The sequence below is a fragment of the Somniosus microcephalus genome, chromosome 3, assembly GCF_052327205.1.
Source record: "Somniosus microcephalus isolate GS21.2 chromosome 3, FLI_Smic_1.0, whole genome shotgun sequence".
Taxonomy (NCBI): Eukaryota; Metazoa; Chordata; class Chondrichthyes; order Squaliformes; family Somniosidae; genus Somniosus; species Somniosus microcephalus.
In genome coordinates this window covers 339,883,015-339,903,107 of record NC_140989.1, presented here as the reverse complement: position 1 = coordinate 339,903,107, position 20,093 = coordinate 339,883,015, and the positions used below count along the sequence as shown (strand labels likewise).

At 43.8% G+C, this 20,093-nt stretch overlaps 1 protein-coding gene across 1 annotated transcript in view; it reads left to right on the top strand.

Moving 5' to 3' along the window:
• The first annotated feature begins 3,001 nt into the window (after nucleotides 1–3,001).
• Nucleotides 3,002–20,093, top strand: part of cfap57 (cilia and flagella associated protein 57) — a 131,186-nt gene continuing 114,094 nt past the window's right edge. The window contains exons 1-2 of the mRNA XM_085983245.1: nucleotides 3,002–4,104; nucleotides 15,665–15,978. Coding sequence (XP_085839371.1) covers nucleotides 3,948–4,104; nucleotides 15,665–15,978 — 471 coding nt within the window. The 5' untranslated portion in view covers nucleotides 3,002–3,947. The remainder of the gene's footprint in view (nucleotides 4,105–15,664; nucleotides 15,979–20,093) is intronic.

The following is a 20,093-nucleotide window of genomic DNA, read 5'->3' as shown; positions in this document are numbered from 1 at the left end:
GCCCCTTGACCCTAGGCAATTAGATGCCCCTTGACCCCGGGTAGTTAGTTGTCACCTGACCCCTGGCAGGCAGTTAGCTGCCCCCTGACCCCAGATAGTTAGTTGCCCCCGGCACCCGGCGGGCAGTTAGTTGCACCCTGACCCTGGGCAGTTAGTTGCCCCCTAACTCCGGGCAGTTAGTTGCCCCATGACCTCCGGCGGTTACTTGCCCTGTGAACTCCAGCAGTTAGCTGTCCCCTGACCCAGGACAGGTAGTTGCCCCTGACCACTGGGCAATCAGATGCCCCCTGACCCCCGGGCAGTTAGTTGCCCCTTGAAAATTAGTTGTCCCTTGGCCTCAGGCAGTTAGTTGTCCCCTGATCGTGGGCAGTTAGTTGCCCCTGGACCCCGGGCAAATAGTTGCCCCCTGACCCTGGGTAGTTAGTTGCCCAGGTTCGAGGGCAAATAACTGCCTGGGGTCATGGGGCAGCTAACTGCCCAGGGTCAGGGGGCAGCTAACTTCCTGGAGTCAGTGGACAACTAACTGCTGGGGGTAAGAGGGCATCTAGCTTCCTGAGGTCAGGGAGGAATTAACTGCCTTAGATCAGGGGGTAACTAACTGCCTGGAGTCAGGGGGCAACTAACTGCCTGAGGTTAGGGAGTCACTGCTCAGGGTCTGGGGGGCAACTAACTCTCCGGGGTCAGGGGTCACTGACTGCCTCGGTTCAGGGGGTCACTGACTGCCCTGGTTCAGGGGGGTCACTGAACCTCTGCTCCTGTTAGCCATCTCCTCCAAACCACAATGGGGCAGTTAGTTGTCCCCTGACCCCGGGCAGTTAGTTTCCCCCCCCCCGACCCCGGGCAGTTAGCTGCCCCCCGACTCTGGGCAAATAGTTGTCCTGACCCCGGGTAGTTAGTTGCCCCCTAACCCCAGGCAGTTAGTTGCCCCCTGACCTCTGGCGGTTAGTTGCCCCATGAACTCTAGCAGTTAGTTGCCTCCTGACCTTGGACAGTTAGTTGCCCCCTGACCCCCGGCAGTTAGTTGCCCCCTGACCCCGGGCAGGCAGTTATTTGCCCCCTGACCCGCGGCAGTTAGTTGCCCCGTGACCTCCAGCAGTTAGATGCCTCTTGACTCCCAGCAGCTAATTGCCCCCTGACCCCGTGCAGTTAGTTGCCCCTTGACCCTGGGCAGTTAGTTTCCCCCTGACTCTGAGCAGTTAGTTGGCCCCTGACCCTTTAAAAAGGGAGAAAAGGATAGACCGAGTAATTACAGGCCAGTCAGCCTAACCTCAGTGGTGGGAAAATTATTGGAAAGAATTCTGAAGGACAGGATAAATCTTCATTTAGAAAGACACGGATTAATCAAGGATAGTCAGCACCGATTTGTTAAGGGAAGGTCATGTCTGACAAACTTGATTGAGTTTTTTGAGGAGGTAGATGAGGGTAGTGCATTTGATGTAGTTTATATGGACTTTAGCAAGGCTTTTGATAAGGTTCCACATGGCAGACTGGTCACAAAGTTAAAAGCCCATGGGATCCAGGGCAAAGTGTCAAGTTGGATTCAAAACTGGCTCGGAGACAGGAAGCAGAGGGTAATGGTTGATGGGTGTTTTTGTGACTGTTTCCAATGGGGTACCGCAGGGCTCAGTACTAGGTCCCTTGCTTTTTGTGGTATCAATGATCTAGACTTGAATATATGATTAAGAAGTTTGCAGATGATACTAAAATCGGCTGTGTGGTTGATACTGAAGAAAGAAGCTGTAGACTGCAGGAAGATATCAATAAATTGGTCAGGTGGGCAGAACAGTGGCAAATGGAATTCAATCCGGAGAAGTGTGAGGGAATGCATTTGGGGAGGGCTAACAAGGAAAGGGAATACACATTAAATGGTAGGACACTGAGTAGTGTAGAGGGACTGTAGTGTCCGTGTGTTGATAGAGACACTAAAGACAGGAGTTGGTTCATAGGTGTTTACTAAGCAAAGTCTGGAGGGGTACTAACGGATATAACACAATATACAGGCTTATATAGCCCGAGTGGCCATTACCGGCATTACAGCACACATGGGGCTCTTAAAGGCACATACACTACAGGAACAAAGAGACCTTGGAGTGCATGTCCACAGATCCCTGAAGGTAGCAGGCCAGGTAGATAAGGTGGTTAAGAAGGCATATGGAATGCTTGCCTTTATTAGCCGTGGCATAGAATACAAGAGCAGGGTTATGCTTCAACTGTATAAAACACTAATTAGGCCTCAGCTAGAGTACTGCGTGCAGTTCGGGTCACCACATTACAGGAAAGATGTGATTGCACTAGAGAGGATACAGAGGAGATTTACAAGGATGTTGCCAGGAGTAGAGAATCTTAGCTATGAGGAAAGACTGGATAGGCTGGGTCTGTTTTCCTTGGAACAGAGGAGGCTGAGGGGAGACCTTATTGAGGTGTATAAAATTATGAGGGGCATAGATAAAGTGGATAGAAAGGACCTATTTCCCTTCGCAGAGGGGTCAAAAACCAGGGGGCACAGATTTAAAGTAACTGGTGGAAGATTTGAGGGGGAAGTGTCTTCACCCAGAGGGTTGTGGGGGTCTGGAACTCACTGCCTGAAAGGGTGATAGAGGCAGGAACCCTAACCACATTTAAAAAGTACTTGGATGTGCACTTGGGATGCTCTAACCTGCAGGGCTACGGACCAAGAGCTGGGAAGTGGGATTAGGCTGGCTAGCTCTTCGTTGGCCGGCACGGACACGATGGGCCGAAATGGCCTCTTTCCGTGCTGTAACTTTCTATGACTCTATGACCACTGGGCAGTTAGTTGCTCCCTGAACCTAGGCGAGCAGTTAATTGCCCCGTGACCCCGGGCGGTTAGTTGCCCCTTGACCCCCAGCAGTTGCCCCTTGACCCCGGGCTGGCAGCTGAACTACAACTCCCACAATTCCAGGCGATGCTCGCCTGCGGAGAGGCGTTTCCGGTTGGTTGCTATCGGGAGAAACTTCATTTCCGCCCGGTGTCCATGGTAACGGCGTTATTTACAGCAGTGCAGGAGTGTTCAGAGAATGGGCGAGAGAGAGCGTGTGAGAGAGAGATAGAATGTGTGTGAGAGAGAGATAAAGAGAGAGATAGAGTGTGTGTGAGAGAGACACAGAGAGAGAGATAGAAAGAGAGACGGCAGGAGAGGGAGAGATAGAGATAGAGTGATAGAGATAGAGTGTGAGAAAGGGAGATAGAGAGAGATAGAGTGTGAGAGAGATAGAGATAGAGTGTGAGAGAGATAGAGTGTGAGAAAGGGAGATAGAGAGATAGAGATAGAGTGTGAGAGAGAGAGAGTGTGAGAGAGAGAAATAGAGGGCGGAGAGGGAGAGATAGATAGAGATAGTGTGAGAGAGATAGAGTGTGAGAAAGGGAGATAGAGAGAGGGCGGAGAGGGAGAGATAGAGATAGAGAGAGGGAGAGAGAGAGGGGGAGAGATCTAGAGAGAACGAGAGTGAGAAAGAGAGCAAGGCAGAGTGCACTGGAGAGGGGGAGTGTTAGAGGAGTGTTAGAGGGAGCACACTAGCGGCAGAGTGGGAGAGAGCCATTGTGCTAAAATGAGACTGGGTATGCTAGAGTAACTAAGCCAAAGAGTGAGAATTAGACAGTGTGCTAAAGAGTAAGAGATAACGTTAGAGAGTTTATGACAGGTACAAATTATGTCAGAGCATATATGAAAAAGAGAGATGGACAGAGCATGTTAGGGCGAGTCAAAAAGATAAATATTGGAATGTATGTAACAAGCGAGTGACAGTTTGTAGAAGAAAGGGTAAAAAGGCACAGTGTGAGAAATATACGCAGGGTATAAGGAACAGAGAGAATGTGCATGAGGTGGAGGAAAGACAAAGTGTGTTAGAGATATGGAGATGTAGTTTATTGGAAAGATTTATACAGATAAGTATAGATAGAGAAAAGAGAGACCTACCTGACAGTCCACCATGACTACTCCAGTGGTTCAGGCCCATCACATTTTTGGGCTACAAGCCTCTGTTGTTAATAATGTTTTTTACTTCGATGATCAAAGCATAATGTTCCCATCTGGGAGCAGCTGTGTGCGCTACGACATCGACCAGAAATGGCAGAAATTTATTCCAGGTAAGAGGGCTTTATGCAGTACAGGAGTGGCTCGTTAATAACGAGCAGTGGCTGTTTTAGTAAGAAATATAGCAAAGTAAAAGTTCTCATATAGTCTACACCCCAGGTTGAGGCTATTCAGCCCATCGTATCTGTACTGACTTTTTGCTAGAGCATCCCAGTGACACAGGCGGGGGCGAGGTGGCGTGGGATGTTTAGGTTGTTCAAGCCTCTTCCTGTCTATGATTCTTGTTATCCTTTTCAAAACAACGTGCTTTAGTTCACTTGAATACAACACAGAAACAACGGACGTTCTTCCAGAGCTGGTCAATTCCGCAGTTCAACCAACGATCCGTTGGGCTTGCACATCTGAATGTTCGTTCGGTTCTTGCAGTGAATAGTAGCAAAGTATTGATAGACTAACGACACATAGCCACCGCTTGGATTTTGTGCTTTAGAGTTTTTTGTCTGGCAGAACTGTTTTCTTTTCATTTGTTAGATTAATGGAAGCAATAACATTTCTACTTGAAGCTTATTTGAAAAATAGATCTTTTGAATGAGGTTTGTTTTGATCTGGCGAGCTCATATCCACCCCCCAAAAATTGCCTATGGAGCATCCAAAACTAATTCCACTGCAGATGCCGTGGTCATAAAGGAAATTGCAGATGCTTTGGTCATAATTTTCCACAGTTCTCAAGATTCAGGAATTGTCCCTATGGATTGGGAAATTGTAAATATTGCTCCATTATTTAAGAAGGGAGGGTGGGAGAAAACAGGTAACTACAGACCTGCCAGTTTAACATCGGTTGTGGGGAGGTTACAGGAATCTATGATCAGGGACAGAGTGACTGAGCACATGGACAAGTGTGAGCTGGTCATAGCGAGCCAGCATAGATTCATGAAGGGTAGATCATGCTTGACTAATCTAGTTGAGCACTTTGAATAGGTCACTAGTAAGGTGGATAGGGGAATGTCTGGATGTGTTATATAGACTTTCAGAAGGCATTTGATAAGGTTCTGCAGAAGAGATTATTAACAAAAATGAAGTGCACAGAATTGGAGATAACCTTGTGACACGGGTTGGTAATTGGTTGGGAGGTAGGAGACCAAGAGTAGGGAAAAAGGAACCATTTTCTGATTGTCAGGATATAACAAGTGGTGTTCCCTAGGGATCTGTACCGGGGCCTAAGCTTTTCACCGTTTATATTAATGACTTGGATGAAGAAATAGAGAGTTGTACATCCAAGTTCGCAGATCACACTAAGTTAGTAAGTTGTGTGGCTGGGAGCAGGAAGTTAAAAATGGACGTAAAACAGATTGGGCCTGAATTTGCGGTTGGTGGCGAAGCTAAGGAGTATGCTGCTGACATTGCAAGTAAATCTACACCTATCGCGTGCGATTTCCCCCCTGCGAGAACTTCCTTTAAAACGCTGCAGAGATCTGCGCAGCGTACTCCCCCATGGAGTCCAGGAGTGCACCGTTGTTCGTATGTGAACCTGGGATCACGTGGGGCGGTGGTTCTTTCACTTCCTGATTCTTATCCTATAAGCTATTCATTCAGGTCTCACCAGCTTTAATGGTCACATTCGCAGTAATTCTCTCATTCCTTACAGCTTCCTCCTTCATTGAAACGTGCATCTAAGTTCCATATTATTGCCAATCCAATACTCCCGAAGTGAAATTCTGGGTAAACTCAACGGGAATACCGGGGACCATTCTTTGTTTCTCCTTTATACAGATTATATCGATTTTAGTTTCTATTTAACGCAACCTGACTCTGAAAAAAACTCTATCGTTAATCTCAAATTTTATCTAAATTATCCCGTTTCAAACTACTTGACATTTTTCTCTCCCCTCCAACCGAACGTACATTCGGTTGGAGGGGAAAGAGAGAACGGCATTAACCGTTTAAAAATAATTTTCACATTGAATCAAAAAGAAAGCTCTTCAAAAACTTTTTCTAAGACAAGTTCGTCTGTGCTTAGCTTCAGCTAGCAGCTGACTCTGATGGCAGAAATAAACCAGCACCATGTCATTCATTTGATCTACACACTCTTGTTTTCCTATCATAATCCCTGATCTGGGACTTTAGACACAGCAAGACTGCAAATTACTGGCCTTTAAAATCCTGGCATGCCAACACTTAACGTATGGGCAACATTCATGCGAGATTACTAGAAGGGATATTGGCAAATAGTTTAATTACATGTATATTCATTGCAAATGTTATATATACAATTAAATGAAAATGTCAGTTTTTGCCATTGTGCAGTGTTTGTACTTCTGGATTATTTTTGAGAAAGTTCCATGATACTTCGGGAAACGTTTAAATAAATAAATAATCCTTCAAAAACATGTTCAATTGTGTATTAGAACTTCATTTCCAATAAAACCCTTTCTTCCGGTCCCCTTGCGCTGTGCAACAGGCTTCCTGCGCCTGCTTGCACAAGACTTAAAAATTGAAAGTGTAACAGGAAATATATACTGGTCTTCAAGGGCTTAAAGGGTTAACTTATGAGAACAGGTTGCATAAACTTGGTTTTTAGTCCCTTAAGTTTAGAAGGTTGAGGGGGTGATCTAAATGAGGTGTTTAAAATGATAAAGGGATTCAATAGGGTAAATACACAGACATTGGGCAGGATTTTCATTGGGCCGTGGAGTCGGGATTGGAGGCGTGGGGGGGGGGAGGGTTAAAATCCCGAAATCAGGGGTCCCGACCCCATCCCGCACCCAAACCCACCTCCATGCCAGTTTCAAAGGAGGCGGGTACCCACCCTGCACTGGGACCCGCCTACCCGAGGCAGGAAGGGATTAGTGCCAATTATTAGTGGCGAATCGAATAACTAGGGCTGTAGAGAGGGCATTAAATTAATTAGTGGGGGGGAGGTTTCAAGAGAGCAAAAAATAAAAATGTCGGTGGAGAAGGCAATAGAGCAGGGTAGCAGTGGGGGAATTAAAAACCAGAGCGTGTCAGGAAGGGACAGAATGTATAAAGATAAAGGAAAAGCAGGAATGAATTGTCACAAAACATATTTAAAAGTTCTTTATCTGAATGCACGCAGCATTCGTAACAAAATAGACGAGTTCACGGTACAAATAACTACACATGGGTATGATCTGGTGGCCATTACAGAAACAAGGCTGCAAGGTGACCATGACTGGGAACTAAACATCCAGGGGTATTTGACAATTAGGAAGGACAGACAGAAAGGAAAGGGAGGTGGGGTGGCTATGTTAATAAAGGATGGAATCACTGCAATAGTGAGAAATGATATTGGGTCAAAGGATCAGGATAGTGAAACGGTTTGGGTGGAGATAAGGAATAATAAGGGGTAAAAGTCACTAGTGGGCGTAGTCTGCAGGCCTCCTAACAGTTGCAACTCTGTTGGTCGGAGTATAAATCAGGAAATAGTTGGGGCTTGTAATAAGGGAACAGCTATAATCATGGGGGATTTTAACTTTCATATTGACTGGACAAATCAAATTGGGCAGGGCAGCCTTGAGGAAGAGTTCATAGAGTGCATTAGGGATGGGTTCCTTGAGCAGTATGTTACTGAACCAACCAGGGGGCAGGCAATCTTAGATCTGGTCCTGTGTAATGAGACAGGATTAATAAAAAATGTCCTAGTAAAGGATCCCCTTGGAATGAGTGACCATAACATGGTTGAATTCCAAATTCAGTTGGAGGGTGAGAGAGTTGGATCTCAAACCAGCGTACTAAGCTTAAATAAAGGAGACTATGAAGGTATGAGAGCAGAGTTGACTAAAGTGGACTGGGAAAATAGATTAAGGTATAAGACGGTACATGAGCAGTGGTGTACATTCAAGGAGATATTTCACAACTTTCAAGAAAAATATATTCCACAGAGGAAAAAGGGGCATAAAAGAAAAGACAGCCATCCGTGGCTAAGTAATGTAATAAAGGATAGTATCTGACTGAAAACAAGGGCATATAAAGTAGCCAAATCTAGTGGGAGGATAGAAGATTGGGAAGCATTTAAAAGCCAGCAAAGAATAACTAAAAGATTAATTAAGAAAGGGAAGATAGATTACGAAAGTAAACTAGCAAAAACAGATAGCAAGAGTTTCTACAGTTATATAAAAAGAAAAAGGGTGGCTAAAGTGAATGTTGGTCCCTTAGAGGACGAGACCGGGAAATTAGTGGTGGGGAACATGGAGATGGCAAAAACGCTGAACAAATATTTTGTATCAGTCTTTACAGTGGCGGACACTAAAAATATCCCAACACTGGACAAACAGGGGGCTATGGGGGGGAGGAGTTAAACACAATTAAAATCACTAAGAAGGTGGTACTCGGTAAGATAATGGGACTAAAGGCGGATAAATCCCCTGGACCTGATGGCCTACATACTAGGGTCTTGAGAGAAGTAGCGGCAGGGATTGTGGATGCATTAGTGGTAATTTTCCAAAACTCCCTGGATTCAGGAAAGGTCCCAGCAGATTGGAAAACTGCTAATGTAACGCCCTTATTTAAAAAGGGAAGTAGACAAAAGGCTGGAAACTATAGACCAGTTAGCCTAACATCTGCGGTTGGTAAAATGTTGGAGTCCATTACTAAGGAAGCAGTAACAGGACATTTGGATAAGCATAATTTAATCGGACAGAGTCAGCATGGTTTTATGAAGGGGAAGTCATGTTTGACAAATTTGCTCGAATTCTTTGAGGACATAACAAACAGGGTGGATAAAGGGGAACCAGTGGATGTGGTGTATTTGGACTTCCAAAAGGCATTTGACAAGGTGCCACACAAAAGATTACTGCACAAGATAAAAGAATCACGGGATTGGGGGTAATATACTGACATGGGTGGAAGATTGGCTATCTAACAGAAAACAGAGAGTGGGGATAAATGGTTCATTCTCGGGTTGGCAATCAGTAACTAGTGGTGTTCCGCAGGGGTCAGTGCTGGGACCCCAACTCTTTACAATCTATATTAACGATTTGGAGGAGGGGACCAAGTGCAATGTATCCAAGTTTGCCGACGATACAAAGATGGGAGGGAAAGCAGTGAGTGAGGGGGACATAAAAAACCTGCAAAAGGTTCCCAATCTTCTATCCTCCCACTAGATTTGGCTACTTTATATGCCCTTGTTTTCAGTCAGATACTATCCTTTATTACATTACTTAGCCACGGATGGCTGTCTTTTCTTTTATGCCCCTTTTTCCTCTGTGGAATATATTTTTCTTGAAAGTTGTGAAATATCTCCTTGAATGTACACCACTGCTCATGTACCGTCTTATACCTTAATCTATTTTCCCAGTCCACTTTAGTCAACTCTGCTCTCATACCTTCATAGTCTCCTTTATTTAAGCTTAGTACGCTGGTTTGAGATCCAACTCTCTCACCCTCCAACTGAATTTGGAATTCAACCATGTTATGGTCACTCATTCCAAGGGGATCCTTTACTAGGACATTTTTTATTAATCCTGTCTCATTACACAGGACCAGATCTAAGATTGCCTGCCCCCTGGTTGGTTCAGTAACATACTGCTCAAGGAACCCATCCCTAATGCACTCTATGAACTCTTCCTCAAGGCTGCCCTGCCCAATTTGATTTGTCCAGTCAATATGAAAGTTAAAATCCCCCATGATTATAGCTGTTCCCTTATTACAAGCCCCAACTATTTCCTGATTTATACTCCGACCAACAGAGTTGCAACTGTTAGGAGGCCTGCAGACTACGCCCACTAGTGACTTTTACCCCTTATTATTCCTTATCTCCACCCAAACCGTTTCACTATCCTAAGTGAATGGGCAGAGATTTGGCAGATGGAATATAATGTTGGAAAGTGTGAGGTTATGCACTTTGGCAGAAAAAATCAAAGAGCAAGTTATTATCTAAATGGAAAGAAACTGCAAAGTGCTGCAGTACAAAGGGATCTGGGGGTCCTGGTGCATGAAACACAGAAGGTTAGTATGCAGGTACAGCAGGTGATCAGGAAGGCCAATGGAATCTTGGCTTTTATTGCAAGGGGGATGGAGTATAAAAGCAGGGAAGTTTTGCTTCAGTTATACAGAGTACTGGTGAGGCCACACCTGGAATACTGCATACAGTTTTGGTTTCCATATTTAAGAAAAGATATACTTGCTCTCGAGGCAGTTCAGAGAAGGTTCACTCGGTTGATTCCGGAGATCAGGGGGTTGACTTATGAGGAAAGGTTGAGTAGGTTGGGCCTCTACTCATTGGAATTCAGAAGAATGAGAGGCGATCTTAATGAAACATATAAGATTGTGAGGGGGCTTGATCGGGTGGATGCGGGGAGGAGGTTTCCACTGATGGGTGAGACTAGAACTAGGGGGCATAATCTTAGAATAAGGGGCTGCCGTTTCAAAACTGAGATGAGGAGAAACTTCTTCACTCAGAGGGTAGTAAATCTATGGAATTTGCTACCTCAGAGAGCTGTGGAAGCTGCGACATTAAATAAATTTAAAATGGAGATAGACAGTTTCCTAGCTGATAAGGGAATTAGGGGTTACGGGGAGCGGGCAGGGAAGTGGACGTGAGTCTAGGTTCGGATCAGCCATGATCCTATTGAATGGCGGAGCAGGCCCGAGGGGCCGTATGGCCTACTCCTGCTCCTACTTCTTATGTTCTTATGTTCTTAACTGCCTGTTAGCAGGTAGTTAACAGGCAGTTTTTAGCTTAATCCCTATTTTTAAGGTTGAAGTGTCGGATTCCCGACGGCTCCAAACCACGCCAAGTTAGAGGAGACGGGCCGTCGGGTTGAAGGACATGGAGGGGTCGAGATGTCAGTGTTCAGGTGAGTGATGTGTGCATGAGTGCAAAGGTAAGTGTGTTTGCTGTGTCTAAAGTGATTAAAGAAGTTTAAATTACCTTTTCTTACCTTTTCAGCCTTCCTTCCTTTAGGTCTCGGGAGTCCCTCGTCTCACTGGCACAGAAAGCAGAATGGCTGCGAACTGTCAAAAGTGACAGCCTTCAGCTTTCTGTGCAGGAGAGATTTCTAACTGAGTCTGTGGAGAAGGACTCAGGTTAGAAGTAAGACTGTCAGTGTTTGACGGCTTCAAACAGCTGTGAAACACTGATATTTCATCTGTCAAAACCTCTTGACAGATGAAATTTCAGTCTGTGACGTCACCTGTTGCCGGGTGGCCCTTAATTGGCCTGCTGAGCCCGCTGGGTGGGCTCAACAAGGTCAATCAAGGGAAAATCGTGTGGATTGGCCACATCTCGATGGAGGTGGGACTACAACCCCGAAAGTTGTAGTCCCGCCTCCTACCTGACTCCTGAATGAAAATCCAGCCCATTATTTCCTGCAGCGAGGAAATCCAGAACAAGGGGGCATAATCTTAAAATTAAAGCCTGGCTAGGTAGGAGTGAAATCAGGAAGCACTTTATCACACAAAGGGTAGTAGAAATCTGGAACTCTCTTCCCCCAAAAGGCTGTGGATGCTGGGTCACTTGAAATTTTCAAGACTGAGATTGATAAGATTTTTGTTAGGTAAGGGCATCATGGGATATGGAGCAAAGGTGGGTAAATGGAATTGAGGTACAGAGCAACCATGATCTAATTGAACAGGCTTTGTGGGGCTGAAAATCCTAATACTGTTCCCAAGTTCCACTGCCCTGCATTTTCTCCATAGCCCTGTATCTTCCCGTAATTCAAATATTCATCTAATTTTCCCTTAAATGATAAAATGGTCCCTACCTCAACCATGTCCTGTGGCAAAGCATCCATGCTCCAACAATCCTCTGTTTAAGACATTTCTCCTAACCTCTCTCTTCATTCTCTTTTAGTAACAATTTTAAATTGGTGGCTGATGAAACCACCCTCCAGCAAGGAGTTAAAACTTTTGGGAAAGAAGGGAAGAAATCTTGTGTCATAAAAACAGAGTGTTTGGCAAACAGTGAGGAGGACTTTAAAAGACTTCAGGAAGACACAGTGTGTGGGTGGAAATTAATGTAGATAATTGTGAAGTGATGCATTGGGGAGGACAAACAAGGAGTGGAAATATTCCCTTAATGTAATGACATTGAATGGTTCACCAATCCTGAGGAAGGGTCTTAAATCCTGAAATATTGATTGACTTCTGTTTTTCCACAGATGCTGCCTGACCTGCTGAGTATTTGCAACTTTTTCTGATTTATGTTTTCCAATTTCCAGCATCTGCAGTAATTTGTTTTTATTTAAATTGATGATCCTTTGTCAATGACATTCCACCAGTGGAAATAGTGTTTCCCTGTTCACTCTATTAAAACCATTCATAAATTTAAAAAATGCTATTAAATTTCCTCAGGGCCTTCTCTGCTCCAGTGGATACAGTCCTAGTATCTCAAGTCTGTCCTCATAACTACAGTGTTCCCACCCTAGCACCATTCTGGTGAATTTACCTGCATGCTGTCTATGGCTGTAATGTCTTTTTTTATAACGGGATGCTCAAAAGTGTACATGACACTCTAACTGTGGCCTAACCAATGCTTTGTACAAATTTATCAGTACTTTTTACTCTTGTATACTATGCTACTATTTATAAAACCTAAAATGCAGTTGGCCATTTTATGGCCTTTTTCTATGTGCACTTGTAGGGAATTATATATTTAAATCTTTTGGCTTCTTTGTTCATCTACAGCCTTTAGTAACTTTACATTGTGTGTAAGCACCCACTGCTTCTTTCTGCTCCTCCCTAAATGCATTACCTCACAATTATCTACATTAATTTCATCTGCCGCCTGTATCGTTCTGAAGTCTTTTACAGGCCTCCTCAGTGTTTGCCAACCCCCCCGAGTGGGCACCATAGGTAAGCCCATCCTTTTCCTCGCTAGGAGTCCACACATGTGCACTTCCAGCAGAGGTTAAGGGCAGGAATCCTTTTTGATTTTTCCTTAGCTCTGGGTGCCGAGGCCAGTTGTAAAGACCTGACTGCTGACCCAGCTGAGATTGACTGACTCAGCACAGACAAGGAATCCAGCATGGGACTTTTCCAGCCTTCATTGCTCAGCTACTCTCTGCTTTAATCTGCTGAGCCATTGAGGGAATCCCAATGCTTTTAGGCATTACAATAATTTCAGCTACTTTTATTTATTTTAGTTTTATTGACAGTAGTATTTATTACTACAAACATAGGCAGAGAATAATTTTAAAGAGTAACTTAACCTTTGGTTTCCGATGGTATACTCGCAGTCCTTTACATAGGATTACATAGGATATACAGCACAGAAACAGGCTGTTCAGCCCAACCAGTCCATGCCGGTGTTTATGCTCCACTCGCGACTCCTCCCGTCTTTTCTCATCTAACTCTATCAGCATAACCCTCTATTCCCTTCTCCCTCATATGCTTATCCAGCCTCCCCTTAAATGCATCTATACTATTCACTTCAACCACTCCCTGTGGTAGCGAGTTCCACATTCTCTCCTCTCTCTGGGTAAAGAAGTTTCTTCTGAATTCCCTATTTGATTTCTTGGTGACTATCTTATATTGATGGCCTCTAGTTTTGCTCTTCCCTACATGTGGAAACACTCTGGCTGGAATTTTGCTGGCGCTCAGGGGGCAGGTTTGGAGGTGGGATATCGGGCAAAATTGCAAAGATTGACAGTGGGTTGGAAACCCGCTGTCAACCCACCTCCAATCAATCTTCCCAAGTGTCCGGTCCCCGATTTGCGCATGGACCCGACACCTAGCAGTGGGAAGAGGATTATAGCCACTTAACTGCTTGTTAACTGGTTGTTAACGGGCAGTTAACAGGCTTTTTCCAATTTTGACACTTCTACTGCGGGTTTCCCAATGTCCGAACACCACGCCAGGTAAGTGTGGTGTGTTATGAGTCTGCTATAATGTTTATGCATTGATGACAGCTGCAGAAGTGGTGTGAAGGATCCAATGGTGCACTGGTTAGTTTCAGTGGTAAGAAAATGTTGGAAAATTCATTGTTAATGACTTTTATGTGGGTAACAAGTTTTGATTTGTATGTGTAGTCCCACCTCATTGGGAGAACCTCTCTCACCAGTGACAGATCGCTTCTGTAACCTCACCTGCAGCTGCCATCTGTTCTAGCCTAAGGAGGGAGTTACTGGTGATCCCGGGTGCAAGAGCTCACCTTTGTACAGTTATTTGTCAGTGTTTGCAGCACCTCAATGCTGTCAAACACTGAGAAATCAGCTGTCAAAAAAAAATGTGCGTGGCCCCTTTAAGAAAACCGGCAGATGACGCGTCATCAAATGACATAATCTGACACCAGCTTCCTCCTAATTGGCTGGCAAGCCCGCAGGGTAGGCTTAACAAGGCCAATTGACGCAAAATCACGTCTGTGGGCTGGATGTCGTTGGGGGCGTGACTGAAACCCGGAAGCCACCTGACCCACTCCCAAGCCACATCGATCGATAAAATCGCGGCCTCTGTATCCACTCTATCAAAACCTTTCATAATTTTAAAGACCTCTATTAGGTCACCCCTCTTTGCCATTATGGTTTATGTTGCTGCCTGCACCTTGAAACAACATTAGTCTTTTAACTCTTATGTATTGCAGTTACTATGCAATGGGCCCTTCAATGTCACTTATTGCCTGGTAATATTTGTGGCACAGATGGTATATCTATAACTATTGTAAGAAAGTGATAGTCACTCAAGAATATACCAGTCAAAGTTGTTAGACTTATTTTTTTTATCCTTAAAGAGGGGGTTGAGGGTTGTATTCTAAAGAATTGTTTCATAATCCTAAATAATCTATAGGGAGACATATAAAATTATCTTTCTGCCATGTTTTATACACCAATTTTTTTTAGTTAGAGGCCTGTCTGGAAGCAGAGGTTTATTTACCCAGTGCAACATTATGAAGTTCTGTTACAATGATAGTGTGAATCCTTTATTTCCATACTGATTGCTGGTGGAGAGCGGAGTGGAGTTACTCCACATTTGGATGTGCTGTACTTGACTTGGGTATGCTTAATGCTGGCAGTGGACACTCATCTGTTTCCCAGCCCTGGCAGCAATAACCTTCAAGAAAATGAAAAAATAGTTACCATATTTTATTTGGAGATTTCTGATTAAGGGAAATTGTTAGGTAATTTTTCTTCATTTTCGGAACCAAATGTACTGTTTATCATGTTCCAATCAGTGGGTGAACTCCCAGCTGCAATCTGTTTTATATGTCTCTGTGCATTTAAAACAGAAGGAAAAGTTATTTTAAAGAAAGTTACTTCCTTTTAGCTTTACCACACACTATCCCTGATTAAGAGTGAACCTGCTCCTATGCTTCTGATCCTAGGTCCTCGGGAATTTGCCAGAGCAGCTGGGATGGCTTACCTACTGACCTTCCATTGGAAGCAGCTTAGCTCTGCTTAACAACCTTTCCCAGATGACTCCGCTGATATCATGAGCTTGCTGTGTGTGGGATCACATGCATTCTGTTGTGTAGTGCCCTAATACAACTAATGCACTGTGCCTCCAGACTATCTGTTCTACATTAGCGCATCCAATTTTTTTTTCTATTAAAGATAATGCAGGATTTTACTTTTGATATCACCATACTATATGCCGTCACGATTCTACAGATTTTAAAAACATTAACTAAAAACCTATATCATGTTGTGCTGTTGAATGCAGGTTCTGAAAAAAGCCAAGGAATGCTGGCTCTTGCCTTAAGCCCCAATCGACGCTATCTGGCCATTTCCGAAAAGGGTGACAAAGCCACCGTGACTGTATATGATGTACAGCATGATCAAAGTAGAAAGAGAAAGTCACTTAGCGTGAATGATCTTCAGGCCCAGGAGTTTGTCAGTATTGCCTTCTCGCCAGACTCCAAATACTTGATTGCGCAGTCTGGACAACCTGATTGGACACTGATCTACTGGTTATGGAAGAAACAGAAAATCATAGGTGTTATGAAAACTACCAGCAACACAAATCCCATTTACCAGGTAATCTTTAGTAATTCAATGTCAGTAACTTCAGCTACCATATTTCTGGGCAAAACAATTTCTTTCGAAATTTGACTGTTAATTCAAACTGAAATAAGTTCCCAACTTACAAAGCTTTTCATCAGGATTTTTCAGAAGGGATTTATGTCAGTGATCAAGTCTGCATGCACTTTTATATTGGTTTCATGAAAAGCTGCTGAAACAACTACAAAGTAGAAGGGAAGATTCAGTGAAATGCAAAATATTTCTGTTACTTTGGCAGTTTTGACCATGCATTTAATGTTTTCCACTGTGCATTTGAATTTAAGCCAGAGAATAATTAAAACTAGATTCACATAATCGGTACGATAGTTGACATTATTTCCCCTCTTCCCATATACAGCTCAGGAGAGAGAGAGAGTGGAGATCCTTCCTTAACCCCAGAGCTCAGATATTTTGAGAAGCTCCTGCCCCTCGTCGCCTGGCATTCCACTCCTGCCCACCGGCTAGCTGCCGCTTCCCGTCGGGCAACTGACTGGGTCCATGCAGATGAAGCCATGAAAATAAAATTGCCCAGGTCTCATGCTACTGAAGTCAGGATGGTTTGCCATCCGCTTCAGTCCCCATCCGCCCAATTTTTCATCCCGAGTTAATGTTCCGGGGCTCAAGCGTAGTCATCATGTGAATCACGGCTAGAAGCTAGGGAACAATTGTAACGGGGCACGCAGATGTAAATCCTTTCCTGTTTTAAAGCCATAATATTCTTATTTTTATATAATTCTTTTTTTTATAAATATGTACAGTGAAAAAATCTAAACTTTTTAAAATTCATTTTTGGGATATGGGTGTCACTAGCAAGGCCAGCATTTATTGCCCGTCCCTATTTGACCTTGAAGAGGTGGTGGTGAGCCGCCGCCTTGAACCGCTGCAGTCTACGTGCCGCAGGTACTCCCACAGTGCTGTTAGTTAGGGAGTTCCAGGATTTTGACCCAGCTACGATGAAGGAACGGTGATATATGTTCAAGTCAGAATATTACAGCAATTTGGAAAACAGAGCTACTTGCAGCATGGGATTTTCAATACAGTACAGGCTGAGGAGCTGGGAGATGCAAAACTGAGGTGCTACAGCCACACCACTGGCGGGAGGGTGTGATTGTAATGGCTTATAAAGGCATTTTCCATTATAATATGATCATAGGAATTTATATGATGGGGAAAAGTTAACAAAGAAGTGTCACAATAGGAAGGAAGACTTTGTAGGCAGGAAGTACACATGGATTTTTAATATACTATAGATTGTGACATCTCATTGCCAATCAATTCTTGAGTGAGTCAGAATTACCAACTAATATGCTTAATACTGTATGTGGCTTTTTACCACTATGATAAATGTTTCTGCTTTGCAAGAAAATGTAACTGGTTTTAATATCAATTGTTGGTTTCCACTCACTGGTAGTTTTACTGCTTTATTTTGTTGTGGGTTTACCTGACCCCCACCAAGTAAGCCCATGTTATAGTGTGAAGCCAAACTGACGGCCATATATATACAAATATATTAATTGGGGCTAGTAAGTGAAATTACTACCTCCCCCAATGTTGCTGTTCAAAAGTGAGTGGTAACAACTAGGAGACTATTTGATCATGAATTGAGGTTCCTACCTCATATCCGTTCTATCACTAAGGCTGCCCATTCCCACCTTCGTAATATCGCCTGTCTCTGCCCATTACCTCAACTTATCTGCTGCTGAAACTCTCATCCATGCCTGTATCACCTCCAAACTTGACTATTCCAATGCACTCCTGGCCGGCCTCCTTAGTTCTACCCTCCATAAACTTGAAGTCATCTAAAACTCTGCCGCCCGTGTGCTAACTCGCACCAAGTCCCGCTCACCCATCTCCCCTGTGCTTGCTGACCTGCATTGGCTCCTGGTTAAGCAACGCCTCGATTTTAAAATTCTCATCTTTATTTTCAAATCCCTCCCTGGCCTCGCCCCTCCTTATCTCTGTAACCTCCTCCAGCCCTATAATCCCCCTAGACTTCTGCACTCCACTTTTTCTGGTCTTTTGAACATCCCCGTTTTTAAATGATCCACCTTTGGCAGTCGTGCCTTCAGCTGCCTAGGTTCTAAGCTCTGGAATTCCCTCCCTAAATCTCTCCGCCTCTTCATTTCTCTTTCCTCCTTTAAGACGCTCCTTAAAAGCTACCTCTTCAACCAAGCTTTTTGTCATCTGCCCCAACACCTCCTTATATGGCTCGGTGTCAAATTTGTTTTTGATAACACTCCTGTGAAACGCCTTGGGACATTTTATTACATTAAAGGCACTATATAAATATAAGTTGTTGTTGAGAAAAGAAAAAAAGATCTTTATAACTGCACCACTTGCATTATCTGTATTTGAAGTTTTTGTTGTGGGCACGACTTGGATCATGTTTTGAGTGGATAGGGCTCTGGAAAATGATTTCACGGCAACTGGAGTTGTAATTTAAAAAAAATATAGGTTTTATTCATCTGGCCCACATACGAGTGTTCAGTCAGATGCTTCTGACATAAGAAAACTACTGAGCACTTGGTTTGAGTATAAAACAAGGCTTTAATCAACTGTTTCACAACCATGAGCTCTAGTTACATCACTAGTTCCTGGTCACAAAAACATCCTGAGCAAGCTGGGCCCACACCCGAGTATTTATACTTTCCTTGGACGGCGCCACCAGCTGGCCGCCCAGTGTTAACTCATGAGTCATTTCTACATGAATGGTAAGATTCATGACAGCTTCTATTCCAATAGTCATCATGTGTTGATTGAACACACCTATCGAAAAATTTGGATATAAATATAACAAACTGGAAAAGCAGAATAGGTAAGAGTGTGTGTAACTATTTCACACTGCTTGTAAACAGATAATCCTCAAACAGACCTAAATGGCAATAAACATTAGGGCGTTTGGAAGAAATAGAATTTTTGTGCCATTTTCTGTGCTGCTGCCATTAAAAATACAGGAAACTTTCGGAAATGTCCGGAAAGCTCTATCTACCGGCAAAATTCAGGAGCCGTTTCCTATAAATTTTTTAACTTCTCGTTGCTTTTTTTTTCCAGTCAGGCTCTGCAAGGTCTAGCTGAAGCTGTTGCTTAGCTACAGAGATGCTTTTAAGCTGCGGCCGACTGTTTTGAAGCTGTTGCTAAACAACAGGGTTTGTTGATTCACACGGAGCTCAAAAGCTCCGTATGTTTTAACATTAGCACTGGTTTCTACGGCAGTTTTGATGGTACGGCACCAGCTCGGTCCCGTCAGTGCTGGATACCAGAAAGTTTCCTGTACCCAGAGGGTATTGACGCTTTGACGAGGTATGATTTCCCTGGGGCAGAATGAGGGAGCACTGTGGCTGAGCCTGATTCTATCTTCTCCTGCACCAGCACGTGCGCAATTTCTTGCTTGGCTCTTATATTTAATTGATCAAAATATCCACCTACAAAAAAGAAAATAATTTAATAATCATTTTCAAGGTACAGGAAACTCTCGATTTACCAGCATCTAACTAACCGGAAATCTCTGTTAACCGTCAAAATTCAGGAGTAGGTTCAGGTAAGTTTTACTTCATATTAGTGGCCGTTCCTGGATCTGTGGCTGTGTAACCGGGGTTCCTGCACCTGTTGCTAAGCAACAGGGATGCCTGGATCTTGTGGCCGGGGTTCCTGCACCTGTTGCTAAGCAACAGGCACGCCTGGATCTTTTGCTGCGTACGGGGCTCTCGTACCTTTTACTATACCTATCTGTAATCCGGACTTTTTGATAAACCGGCACCACGCTGGTCCCGTCGGTGCCGGATAAAAAAGAGTTTCCTGTATCACAAATATATACAAATTTTTATGATTACTTGGGATTAATTAAAAGAGGAAAGGCCATCAAACCGGCTCTTTTCAACAGACTCCACAATTGGATTTCCTGAGGAATAACCAGAAATAAAACTTCCAAAGGGTGAAATTGCTCATTGACCATAGAAGGCAGACTTGCATTTATATAGCACCTTTCACGACCACCAGACATCCCAAAGTGCTGTATAGCCAATGAAGTACTTTAGAAGTATAGTCACTGATGTAATGTAGGAAACACGGCAGCCAGTTTGTGCACAGAAAGC